This window comes from Macaca thibetana, chromosome 4 (assembly GCF_024542745.1).
Source record: "Macaca thibetana thibetana isolate TM-01 chromosome 4, ASM2454274v1, whole genome shotgun sequence".
NCBI lineage: Eukaryota > Metazoa > Chordata > Mammalia > Primates > Cercopithecidae > Macaca > Macaca thibetana.
In genome coordinates, this window is record NC_065581.1 from 12,147,245 (window position 1) to 12,161,416 (window position 14,172).

At 39.5% G+C, this 14,172-nt stretch overlaps 1 protein-coding gene across 7 annotated transcripts in view; it reads left to right on the top strand.

The window, feature by feature from the left end:
• HIVEP1 (HIVEP zinc finger 1) overlaps positions 1–10,747 on the top strand; it is a 157,453-nt gene extending 146,706 nt beyond the window's left edge. For all 7 annotated transcript variants that reach the window (XM_050789568.1, XM_050789573.1, XM_050789570.1 and 4 more), the window contains 2 exons: positions 7,184–7,674; positions 9,030–10,747. In XM_050789568.1, coding sequence (XP_050645525.1) covers positions 7,184–7,674; positions 9,030–10,208 — 1,670 coding nt within the window. In that variant the 3' untranslated portion in view covers positions 10,209–10,747. The remainder of the gene's footprint in view (positions 1–7,183; positions 7,675–9,029) is intronic.
• Positions 10,748–14,172: the final 3,425 nt, after the last annotated feature.

The following is a 14,172-nucleotide window of genomic DNA, read 5'->3' on the forward strand; positions in this document are numbered from 1 at the left end:
TCCAGTCCAGCACCACTAAATTTATTCTAGTCTTCTCCATTTCCTTCTCTTCTTCACCCCCAGTGAGAAACCTGGTTCGCACCTACAGTATGTTTACGTATTTGCTCAGTTCTAGTATACAAATAAACTAGTTTCAAAAATCCTTACCTTTACTCCTGTAAGAAACAGATTTAAAATTACAGTGCAGTGTGTGCCATTCTTGTCTCTAGCCTTCACTGTCTCCACTCAAAACCCTCTTTGCCAAGGTTACCTGGGACAGGACCTTACTTTCCGTGCCCTTAGCGTGGCTGTGCCATTCATGCAGCTGCAGTCAGAGCCGTCTGTCGCAGCTTGCATTCCTCTTAGGTTCACCCCACATCCTAATGGATTCTGTTTTTATTTACTTACAACAAAATTTACTTTATGGTGTATAGTATGTGGTTTTTGGCAAATGCATAGAATTGTATGTTCATCACATGGACACAGGGAGGGGAACATCACACACCGGGGTCTGTCGGGGGGTGGGGGACAAGGATAGGGAGAGCATTAGGACAAATACCTAATGCATGCAGGGCTTAAAACCTGGATGACGGGTTGATGGGTGCAGCAAACCACCATGGCTCATGTATACCTATGTAACAAACCTGCACGTTCTGCACATGTATCCCTGGACTTAAGGTATAATAGTTTTTTTAAAAAAGTGTATGTTTATCCCCCCTTTCTTTTCTAATGTTGGTCATTTGTATCTTCTCTCTTTCTTTCTTGGCTAGTGTTACCAGAGAATTTTTCCAACAACCCAGCTTTTGGTTTCATTGCCTTTCTCTATTTTTCTTTTTTCAATTTCATCGTTTCGGTTCTCATTTTTATTATTTTCTTCCCTCGCCTTGCTTTGAGTTTAGTTTGATCTTCTTTTTCTGATTTCTAAAACTGAAAATTTAGATTTATCTGAGAGCCGCCTTCTTTTCTAATGAAAGTGTTGAATATGATAAATTTCCCACTGACTACTGCATTAGTTACGTCCCACAAAGTTTGAATGTTTAATTTTCATCCAGTTAAAAATATTTGACAGTTTTGAGACTTTCTCATTAACCCAATGAATATTTAGAGATGTGTTCTTTTTTTTTTTCTTCAACTTCTAAGTTCAGGGGTACATGTGCAGGAAGTGCAGGTTTGTTACATAGGTAAACGTGTGCCATGGTGGTTTGCTGCACAGATCATCTCATCATCTAGGTATTAAGCCCAGCATTTCTTCCTGATGTTCTCCCAGCACATTCCTATCACCCCCCAACAGACAGGCCCCAGTGAGTATTGTTCCCCCCAAAGTGTCCATGTGTTTTCATCGTTCAGTTCCCACTTATAAGTGAAAACATGCAGTATTTGGTTTTCTCTTCCTGCATTAGTTTGCTGAGGATGACGGCTTCCAAATCCATCCATGTGCCTGCAAAGGATATGATCTTATTCCTTTTTATGGCTGCATAGTATTCCATAGTGTACATGTACCACATTTTCTTTATCCAGTCTATCATTGATGGGCATTCAGATTGATTCCATGTCTTTGCTATTATGAATGAACATGCATGCAAGTATCTTTATAATAAAATGATTTCTGTTCCTTTGGGTATATACCCAGTAATGGGATTGCTGGGTCAGATGGTATTTCTTCAGAGTTCTAGGTCTTTGAGAAATTTCCACACTGTCTTGCACAATGGTTGAGCTAATTTACACTCCCACCAACAATGTCAAAGCATTCCTTTTTCTCTGCAACCTCTCCAGCATCTGTTATTTTTTGACTCTTTAGTAATAGCCATTCTGACTGGCCTGAGATGGTATCTCATTGTGGTTTTGATTTGCATTTCTCTAATGATCAGGAATGTTGAGCTTTTCCTCATGTTTGTTGGCTGCAACATGTATGTGTTATTTTGAGAAGTGTCTGTTCATGTCATTTGCCCATTTTTTAATCAGGTTATTTTTTTGTCTTATAAATTTGTTTAAGTTCCTTGTAGACTCTGGATATTAGACCTTTGTCAGATGGATAGATTGTGAAAACTTTCTCCCATTCTGTAGGTTGTGTGTTCACTCTGATAGTTTATTTTGTTGCGCAGAAGCTCTGCAGTTTAAGTAGACCCCATTTGTCAATTTCTGCTTTTGTTGCAATTGCTTTTGGCGTTTTCGTCATAAAATCTTTGCCCGTGCCTATATCCTGAATGATATTGCCTAGATTTTCTTCAAGGGTTTTCATAGTTTTGCATTTTACATTTAAGTCTTTAATCCATCTTGAGTTAATTTTTTTATATGTATTGTAAAGAAGGGGTCCAGTTTCAGTTTTCTGCATACAACTAGTCAGTTTTCCCAGCATCATTTATTAAATAGGGACTCTTTTCCCCATCGCTTCTTTTTGTCAGGTTTGTTGAAGATCAGATGGTTGCTGGTGTGCGGTCTTATTTCTGGGTTTTCTGTTCTGTTCCATTGATCTATGTGTCTGTTCTTGTACCAGTATCATGCACATGTTCTTTAATTCTGCAATAATTTGATGGTTTTTCAGATATCTTCCAATTAGTTGATTTCTGGTTTAATTCTGTTTTCATGTAAAAACACACTCTGTATGGTTTCTACTGATTTAAAATAGTTGAGGTTTATTTTGTAGCTCAGAATATGGTATATACTGGTGAATGTTCCACATACACTTACATGAAAGGTATGTTCTGCTCTTCAGTGGAACATTTCTGTAAGTGTCTGTTAGGTCTTGATAGTGTTTTACACGTCTCTTATGTGCTTTCTGATTTTCTTATTACATGTTCCATCAGTTACCGAAAGTGGATTATTGAAGTCTTCAGCTCTGATTATGGATTTATTTATTTTTGTTCAGTTTCCACTCATTTATTTTGAAGCTCTGTTGCGTACACACTTAGGATTGTTATGTCCATGGGATGACCAGTATCATTATGTAATGCTCCTGTTTATCCTCCAAATATTCTTGGCTCTGAAGTCCGCTTCATCTGATATTAGTATAGTTTCTGCAGCTGTATTTTAGTTATTGATTTATAGTATATCTTTCTCCAAACTTTTATTTTCAACCTATTTGTCTTTATATCAATATTTTTAAATGCATTTCTTATATACAGTATATACATGGGACTTGCATTTTATTCAATCCTAGTCATTTCTGTCTTTTAATTTATGTGTTAGACCACCCCTTTTAATGTTGTTATTTGTGTAATTGGATTAAAATGTACCATATTGGCAGCTGTTTTCTGTTTGTTTCATTTTTGGGTTTCAGTTTTCTTTTGATGCCTTCTCTAGTATTAATCGAGTGTTTTTTATGATTCTGCTCTATTTCCTCAACTGACTTACTATTTATACCTTTAAAAATTGTAGTTATCTACCTCAGATAATATTACATTGCTTTACATGGAGCCTGTAGACTTTACTGCAGTATATACACAGCTCCTCCTTTCCATCCTTTATGCTATTGTGGCCATACCTTTTTACATTTACATCTACTATGAACGCACAGGACATTGTTTTAGACATTCAGGTGTCTTTTAGAGCAATTAAAAAATAAGAAAAAAAAATGGGGACAATTTATTCTGTTTTCACTGTTCTTTGTTTCTTTGTGTAGATCCGGGCCTCCATCTGATGTTATGTTCCTTCTGCCTGAGGAACTTCCTTTTAACATTTATTGTCCACTAGGTCAAGCAGCTGGCAATGAATCCCCTCAGTTTTTGTTTTTCTAAGAAAGTCTGTATTTCTCTTTCATCTTTGAAAATTATTTTCAATGGGCATAGAATTCTGGATTGGACAGTTTTCTTGGTATTGTGACTGTATTTTTTATTTGCACCATTTTCATTGAATTCTTTGTAGTAGTTTTCATCACTCAGCTGAAAGTCCCATCTGTTATTGCCTACCTTTCCCTTTAGAGCCTTCAGCATATTAACCATCGTTACTTCAAATTCTCAGTCATTTCTAACATAGGTGTCATATCTCACTGTGGGTCTGATGATTGCTTTGTCTCTCTGAAGCATGTTTTTTTCTTGCCTTCTTGTATGCCTTGTAATTTTGTGTTGAAAGCTGTACATCTTGTGTAAGAAAGTAGAGACCCATGGAAATTGTTTGTATGCCTAGAAATGGGCATGCCTCTCCTTCCTAGAGGCCTTTAGCGTGGGAGTTAGAGTTTATCTAGTTAGGAGTGGGCTGGGATTGAGCGATTTGTTGTCACTACAGCCATCCTCACTGCAGCAAAGGCTTCATGTTCCTGTAGAGATACCTTGTGTTTTGGTTGGGAGTTGGATCACAAGAACGTCACCTGTTCAGTTCTAGTTTTAGGTCTTCCTTTTGCACTGTACCTCAGAAAGGGTCTCTCTGCACGTTCTTGTTCTCCTGTTTCTCTCCAAGCACTATTTTGTTACCTGTAATTCTAAGCTCCTTAGCTTGGCACTGGGGGGCGAGGAGGAGGATGGGGTGCTGTCTCTGCTCCGATTGAGATTCAGTCTTGTACCTGCACCATTTTCTTAGGTTTCTGGGCTGTGGCCTTCTCAGTTCTCCTCCCCGTCCCCCAAGTGTTATAGGGGTTTCTGTGTAATCCTGTCCCTCCCCAGGGAGACAGGTTATGTGTGTATGGTTTTCCTGTTCCCTATCCACACTGCAGTGAGTTTTCACCAGTGTCCTAAGGACAACAGTGCGTGCCGCCCTTGTCCTCACAGGGTAAGTCTTTTGTTTTCCTGGTGGAGACAGGGGAGACGGTTCCAGGTGTAGTTCCTTGCCACTCCTGTTGGGTTACTGCTTCTCTCCCCAGTATCTGGAACGCAGTGGCCACTTCGTACCGCACCTTCCTGTGAGCACCTGAGTGATGATCATGGCATGGATCCTGTGTGAGAGTGTAACCGCCAGAGGTTTCACACAATCTTGGCAGCCCACTCTTGACTCTAACCAGATACTTGAGCAGGACCCTCCTGACCGGGGTTCTGTTGTGTCTGCCCTTGGTGACGCAAGCTTGTGTTTCTTTAGATTTTGGGCTGTTGATTATCTCGGACCTCGGCTTATTGATGGGTTTGGAAAAAGTTGTAAGTTTAAAGTTAGGCCATGCATATGTGTGTGTGTGTGTGTGTGTGTGTATGCACATGCACGCGTGTGTGTTTAACGCAAACAGTCACATCCTTGTTAGACTTTACGGCAAGATCAGCCTTGAATGAAATCATCCTTTCTCTCCAGTAACTTATTCTCCCAGTCATTACCTTCTCTCTAGTCTGTTTACAAATTTTACTTCTGTAAAGAAGACGCGTCTCCACACACACACAAAAATACCTAATTTGCTACTGATGTGGCGAATTCAAGTCAAATTGAGGATGACTGGAATTTTACAATGCCAAACATCAGACAAGGTGGAGAGGTACCTGAGGCACAGGAGTCTGGGCATTTACCCAGAAATCACACATTCTGTCTCCAGCCTAGGCCCCTAGAGCCATTCAATATTTTGGTATTATTTTATTTCATTACTTATTTTAGAGCATAACAGTAGAACCCTAAAAGCAAAAGGCTTATGAAATCACATACTAACGGAACCTAAATGCATGTTTCATCTTTGAGTTTTTTAATTATAAAAGTAGCACACGTTTGTGATAAATAATGTAAAATGTCAAGTTCTTTTCATCCCCTAGAAATAATCACCCTCAAATCTTTTGTATGGATCTTCTAAGACTTTTCTCTCAGAACTTATTTTTGTCATATACAAAGAAAAAGTAGTAAAAAATTAACGTCTAGGCCATTTGGGAAAGGCAGCCTATTGCTTGTTGCTCTGTTTACGTGTTTTTCTCTCTTCAAAAAATGCCTGTAAGTGCAGAATGTATCACAGCTAAACTGTACATTGTCTAATGTCATCTTTATTATATCTCAGTGACATTCCTCCCCCATAACTAAATTTTATTAAACTTTCTGTGGGAAAGAACCTCTAATTTGCAAGATTTTGAAAATGTGAAGAGTCTAAAAGTTCCACATGAGCTTATGAGATTTCTGAAACTATTTCCTGGGTCATCTTGAAGATTCCTTGTTAAACTCAGTTTCACATGATGTTATGAGGCTGATACTGACGACTTTTAGATAATATCCCCCTTTCTATGAGGAATGGGTTGAATCATATCACAGAAATTGACAGCAAATGTTAGCATCTCTCAGCAAATAAGAAGGCTTACACATTAGGTGAATATGATAACATGGAGGACCATTGAAACATGACTGTGTCAACCAAAAGAGGAAACTAAAGCACAAAGTGTGGTTGAAAGAGTTGACTTGAGCCAGATTAAGGACAGCTGCCCAGATGACTCACCCAAACTGCTTGCTTGGCCTTTGTTACAGGCAGATTTTTAAAGGCAAAAAGAAAAAAAAAAACCACAAAAACAAAAAAACAGGGCGGGGGAGGAGGGCGGTGTTACCGAGTAGACTGTTAGCCAGTTCTGTCAGGAATTCTCATTGATATACAGGAGTAACAGTGATTAGTGACTGCCTGTCCGTGGTTAAGCTATAAAGTGTGGGATATGGTGTCCGATGCCACATTACTAGGTTAATTCGCAGCTACCTGTGGCAATGGGAAGCAGCTTCAGTAAAGTAGGGGGTAGGATGTGATTGCTGTGTCATCTTAATGCCTCTCTGGGGCCTAGTAATTTGAAAGGGCCCACATTCCTCAAATAAAAGTCCTTTTCTTTCCTCATCTGTGATACTATTCAGATCTAAAGAAAATGTATTTTGCTCACAGATACCAACAGCCATCAGCTTTTTGTGTTTGATTTAATTTGTTCAGTAAAAGGAAGATACACAATAGAGAAAAAGCTCAGGAAAAGAGTTGCTTTGAACTCTTTATTAATTTTATATGTAGTTCAGTTGTGTTTTAAAGATTTTCTAAAGATTTTCAAGGCCTTCATTTCCTTGTTTCTTGATTACCCTCCGCCTGCCTCATTCGCCTTCTGAGAGTCATTTCCCATTCCTCATCCCTGACCCGGCCCTCCTGCAGAGCTGCCCTCCTCTGAATCCTGGTGGCCACCTGTCTTGTTCTTCCCCAGGGCCTTCTCCTCAGCCAGGGCGGAGGCTCGTTGTGGGCAGGGTCCTTGTCTTTTATAATCCTCACAGAGTTACCAAACCTATAAAAAAAATTAAAAATAGCCTCTGTGCACTTGCAAAGCATTCCATCACATACTCTCTTGGTTGTTTTTATTAGATGAAAAACAGAGATTCAGTTATGAGCGATCTGGATATGATCTTGAAGAATCTGATGGCCCAGATGAGGATGACAATGAAAATGAAGACGATGATGAGGACAGCCAGGCGGAATCAGTCCTGTCAGCCGCGCCCTCGGTCACAGCCAGCCCGCAGCACCTTCCATCTAGAAGTAGCCTTCAGGACTCTGTGAGTGCTGATGAGGACGTCAGGATCACCGATTGCTTTTCTGGGGTACACACGGACCCAATGGACGTTCTGCCCAGGGCATTGCTCACCAAAATGACCATCCTGAGCACAGCACAGTCTGAGTACAGTAGGAAGACACTGTCCCCGGGGAAGGCCAGGCAGCGTGCCGCGAGAGATGGAAACGACACAACTCTGTCTGTAGACGCTTCCAGGTCCCCGTGTCATCAGATGTCTGTGGACTACCCTGAGTCAGAAGAAATTCTGAGAAGCTCTGTGGCAGGAAAAGCTATTGCTATAACACAGGTAAATGATTGGTGGTTGTTCTTTTATTTCCTTTTTCGTTTTAACCTATTAAATATGGAGAACTTAATGGCTTAAGAAGAGAATGCACCTGAGTGATTTATTTAGTTCAAATCAGTCTGTTTGGCTTTATTTTTTTTCTTGTATTTAAGGGTAGAGGACATTTTTGTCCTTTGGAATCATGTTGAGTATTTTAAGCGGTTCAGATATTTTATTATAACTGTGAAAGAACCAAATGGTTCTTGAAAAATATACCCCCTTATTTTTATTTGCTTTTTGAAAAATTTTTGAAATTAAAAAAAAAAAAAAAGTGACAGTGGTGAACACAAGTCCCGCAACTGATTTATCTGCTGGCCCCTTCTGAGCTGTTTTTCCACTGGTGCTAATGTGATGATGGGTTGTCACTGACTTATCCAAACATTTCGCACTTTGCCCCCATTGGCAAGACAGCCACCAGTTTCTATGGCAAAGTTAATGTGGCCCGAAAACACATCAAGAAGTTCACTTTGCTTGAATGATCACATTGCTACCGCAGCTCGGGAGAGCTTTCTGCCCGGGAACTAGCTCAAGGCAGACACAGGCCTCTGAAAAGTCACTCTCCATGTGCTGCGAGTGAGTCCCTGCTCTACCTCTGGCTGTTTCGTGACAAATGATTAATTCTTGGAGGAATACATTCTTCTCTCATTGACAGTTCTCTTACCTCAGTACGTATGGAATATTGCAATAGGATTTATTTCTAACTGTGACAGATTGTGCTGTAAGCGTCTCTATCCGAAAACCTCTTAGACACTTACCAGTGCCTGGAAATCTGGTTTTCAGTAGACATTTCATAAACTTGCAAATGAATAGACAAACAGCCAGAGACCTTTTTCTCAGTAACATCTCTTCACAAATAATTCTTTACTTCATTTTTCCCCATTGAGTTGTCACAGCCAACTTATATCTCAATTTCTCAATAACTCTTAATCTCTAAAATAAGATGGAGCTAGTGGTGCCAGAAACAGAAATAATAACAAAAATAACAGCTTAAGAATATAGCTGTGTCCACTTCTCAGAGTTATTCTCTGTATACAATATGACAAAATCCAGGAGATTTGCTTGAGACATGCAAAAGACTATACAAGATGTATCGCCATTATTTCTACCGGGAAAGAGAGAAATTAAAGATGTAATAATTTTTTAATTGGAAACTTATTTTTAAAAATCGAAAAATAATTTCATTGCAGCAAACTTCATTTTTATCAATGCAAATATGTTTACTTTTATCTCATTGTGAAGAAATAGATTTAGTACTAGCTTTATAGCTCGGGGATTATGAAAAAGCTGTCATAAAAGGATTGTTCTGTCTTGTCATTTAGAGCCCATCACCTGTAAGACTTCCTCCTGCTGCAGCCGAGCACAGCCCCCAGACAGCGGCGGGGATGCCTTCTGTGGCCTCCCCACATCCTGACCCTCAAGAACAGAAGCAGCAAATAACTCTACAGCCGACTCCAGGCCTGCCTTCTCCCCACACTCATTTGTTTAGCCACCTTCCTTTGCATTCCCAGCAGCAATCAAGGACACCTTATAATATGGTTCCAGTTGGGGGGATCCACGTGGTACCTGCTGGCCTCACATACTCCACGTTTGTGCCCCTTCAGGCTGGACCAGTGCAGCTCACGATCCCTGCTGTCAGTGTCGTTCACAGAACTTTGAGTACTCCCGGGGATACGGTCAAAGAAGTGTCTGGCCCTACAAACCCCGCTGGAGTGGCTGAATTAAGCAGTGTTGTACCATGTATTCCTATTGGCCAAATCCGCGTGCCAGGCCTTCAGAACCTAAGTACCCCAGGCTTACAGTCACTCCCCTCGTTAAGCATGGAAACTGTCAATATTGTAGGCCTAGCCAATGCAAATATGGCCCCACAAGTCCATCCACCAGGACTGGCTCTCAATGCTGTCGGACTGCAGGTTCTGACTGCAAACCCTTCCTCACAAAGCAGCCCCGCCCCTCAGGCACACATTCCAGGTCTCCAGATCTTGAACATAGCATTGCCTACCTTAATCCCCTCAGTCAGCCAAGTAACCGTCGATGCACAGGGAGCTCCTGAAATGCCAGCTTCCCAAAGCAAAGCATGCGAGACACAACCCAAGCAGACTTCTGTAGCCAGTGCAAACCAGGTCAGCAGGACCGAGTCTCCTCAGGGGTCACCTAAAGTCCAGCGGGAAAACGCAAAAAAAGTTCTGAATCCACCTGCCCCTGCAGGTGACCATGCAAGGCTTGATAGCCTGAGTAAAATGGACACAGAGAAGGCTGCCTCGGCAAATCACGTGAAGCCCAAGCCTGAACCCACTTCCGTACAGGGCCAACCAGTGTCCACGTCACAACCTCTGCTGAAGGCACATTCTGACGTTTTTACAAAGCCCTCAGGCCAGCAGACTCTCTCTCCAGACAGACAGGTGCCCAGGCCCACAGTACTGCCGCGGAGGCAGCCCACTGTGCAGTTCAGCGACGTGAGCAGTGATGATGACGAGGACAGGCTTGTGATAGCAACCTAATGGGTTTTATTTTTTATTGCTTTTTTTTTTTTTATAACACTTACAGGTTTCTTTGAAAACCCTCCTTTCCTTAAAGCACATTTTTCTGACATAAACTCATGACTAATCTTTGTGCAATCATGAACTTTTGACCAATAATTGTTGTTTTGTGTCAGCTCCAGCCATTTTTGTACATGTTGTATAGACAATTGTGCCTTTTAGGAGCTTTATGTTTAGAAACTGTACAGATTGTTGAATATCTATATACATAAAAATATATTATATATGTATATGAAAACCAGGTAGTTATTTGTGTTTAGTAAGGAAGACCTGTCAAATAAATCAAATGATTAAATTATATGTTCCACTGTTAAATATAAATTTTATGGCTATGGGGCAGAGTTTCTGTGTATAAATTAGTATGTAAACTCCATATTTATTGTATTCATATTAGTCTTTGAAAATGGGTCTGTTCTCCTTATGTAAGACAGTAACTTTACACTTCAGACAGATTTTCTGTGTTATGAAATGTTTCAGTAAAATATTGTTTACTGACTTTACCATTGCTTCAGTTGTGCCTTCTTCATATCATCCAGTGGTCAGTGATCTGCATTTGGAAAATAGCTCTGGGTTCCATTCTTTCCACACTCCCCTCAACCCTTAGTTTTTTTTGTAAACAGAGACTTGAGTCGCCTTTCTACCATGCGAAACTGTAACCAAAATCCATACAACTGCGAGACCTATTTTTCTTACTTGTGAGAAGCCATTTCATTGTTATTATTAGAAGACTAAATATATAAGAATACTTTCTGTACGTACATAAAGCATATAGCCTAAAATGGGCAACGTTCCTCAATGAGGGTATGGAAATTTCTGGGGAACATGAGTTAAAACCCATTGTCCTTAGAATTTGGCTCAGATGAGACCCGTATAACCGCATTTCCAGGTTCCAACACCAGATTTGTTCGTGAGCTATGGGCTCTTCTTTCCCTTGATCCTGTTACACTCACAGAGCTTTGTCCAGCACTGAACTGCAGAGGGCCTGAGATGATGGAAAAGCCAAATCCAGACTTCTAAATTACTTAAGTGACTCTCTTTAGACATTACTGTTTCCTGTCCTGGAACGTTAAGCCATCCTTCTTCAGAAAAATATGGGGGCATGGGGAGCCCCCAATTACCACTGCAGTGATTTGCATTAGTAATGATTACAGATGCTAGGTTTGTGAGAAAAGTGTTTTAATGTTGGAATTTGAATACTTACTACATCAGTAAGTCAATATATTCACATTTTTAAAGGCTTGTTTAAAAGATTGCAGAGACATAAAATAGGTAAGACAACAGCATGATTTGCGGGGTGAGAGGTAGGGGACAGCCTATCAACTAAGGGGTTTGGAGACCTGCTGCTAGCCAACCCCAGCTTCACGTCTGTGACTTTGCAAAGACCTGGCATTTCAACTTGCTTATCCTTATCTCAATTAGGATCTCCAAGGTGTGCTGCAGTCCCAGCACGCTCTGGTGGATCTGTGATGCTTTAAATGCATGCTTCAATTTGCATTTACATATCTCCATAGATTAAGTAACAAAATTCTCCCAAAAAAGATAAAACTACATTTTATATTCTGAGATAGCTTTGGAAAGAATTCTGGAAATACCTGCTCTAGGGATGGCATTGCCCTATCAGTAATAGTAGTTGAAAATGAGGTCTGTTATCCGTCCAATTTCTCAAAATTAATGTGGAACTGTGTCATGAACTTAACTTTTTATTGCCTAAAATTTTAAAGCAGTATAATAAGCATATTCCTAACTCCATAATGAAGTACAGATGACTTCTCTAAATTCAAAATTTATGCTTGGAGTTTTTAGCATTGAGGTTTTTTTAGTTTCTATAGATTTTTCTTAATTTAAAAAATTTCTGTACTTAAAAACAAGTGTTGTGATGTGAGTGGATGTTCCCTTGAAACTTTCATAATGCTGTAATGTAACTTACTCTTATTTTGTACTTTTCACGATTCTTATTTTGGGCTTTTCAAAATTCAATGCATCATGCCCATACCTTTAATATTAGCAACTTTCAAACTTTACTGTGACCTTTCAAGTATTTTGCTAGTATTTGCAATATGCAGCTCTATAAAGAATATTACCAAAATCCAACCCATTATACTTTGAAATCACATGCACAAAATAGACAAGGGAATAATAATTTTGTGCTATTTCTTCAAAGTCGTCTTTTCCCAAGGAGCAGTGTCCACTTGATATTCCCAAATATAAACGACTTGCAAATAAGGTAATTCAGAGAACTGGTGGAACTACATTTGACTTTTATTCTGTTGCACCGTCATGTGTGGAGACCCAGGCCCGTAGAGAACTAGGGTGCAATGACATAGTAAATCTCTGATAATTTATCAGCAAAACAGGTGAAAGTTTTAATGTGTAACAATTTCAATACCTTGTGTGAATCCACTGCAATGTCATCATCAGAAGTACTGGAAAAAACAGCTGAAGAACCAAAGGTCGTTTTTCTAGTTAAAGATTATTATATCTGGCTTATGAAAATGTATTATAAAGTAAATCAAGGGCATTCAAATAACTTATTTTCATTCCCTAAAGTTTAAGCCAAAATGATAATTATTTCTTTCGAAATGATAATTAACTGATGGTATTTAATGTACAAATTTTCTCAGTTATTTTTTTATATATAGACCTGATTTTCCTTTCACAGAAACAGTATAAGTAACACGTTTCTTACTAGTTAATCCCTGACCTGAATTTTAAGTGATAGCACTTAATAAGGATTATGGAAAATAATCGTTTTTGTTGGAAGACTGTCAAGATAGTTAATAGATCTTGATGCATGCTCAGTTCAAATTATAACATCAGGGTTCTTTTTGACTTTTCTGGTTTTCACCTTACATTTTGCAGTCAACTTCAAATAGTACCAGAGAGATGATTTTCATTAATTTTGTTTAAAAACCATCTATAAGTTCTAAATACAGGATGTATATCACCTAAAGAACCTTCTCTCAAAGTGACTTCCCATGACTTAAAATATTAAATTTCCCATTTGATATTCAAAATATATTTTGTAATATATATATATTTATATACATATATTATACATATATAATATTTTAGTGGCAATAACTCCCTGCTCTCATTACCAAGTGGGGAAAAAGGAGAAAGAAGGTTTAAAGCAAGAATAGCAAAATGTTTTTCTCTACGAATTATATACAGACTCTTCACAGCTTACTATGGTTCAATTTAATGATTTTTCAACTTTACACTGGTGTGGAAATGATAAGCATTCAGTAGAAACCACACTCTGAATTTTGAATTTTGATCTCTTTCTGTGCTTGCAATATGTGGTTTGATCTCTTATGATGCTGGGCAGCAGCAGGGAGCCAAAGCTCCCAGCCAGCCACATGATTGTAACCACAAACACACTACAGTGCACTGTATTCAGTACATTACACAAGATATTCTAGACTTTAAATAAATAATTGTTAGATGATGTTGTCCAACTGTACGCTAATGTAAGCGAGCATGTTTCAAGTAGGGTAGGCTAAGCTATGATGGTCAGTAGGTTAGACATATTAAATGCTTTTTTGTTGTTGTTGAAACAGAGTCTTGCTCTGTTGCCCAGGCTGTAGTGCAGTGGCGTGATCTTGGCTCAGTACAACCTCTGCCTCCCAGGTTCAAGTGATTCTCCCGCCTGAACCACCCGAATAGCAGGAATTGCAGGCACACACCACCACACTGGCTAATTTTTGTATTTTTAGTAGAGATGGGGTTTCCCTGTGTTGGCCAGGCTGGTCTCGAACTCCTGACCTCCAGTGATCCGCCTGCCTCGGCCTCCCAAAGTGCTAGGATTACAGGCGTGAGCCACTGTGCCCGGCCTAAATGCATTTTTGACTTAGGATATTTTCAATTTACAATAGATTCATTGGGATGTAACCCATGGTAAATCAAGGAACATCTGTTATCTCAA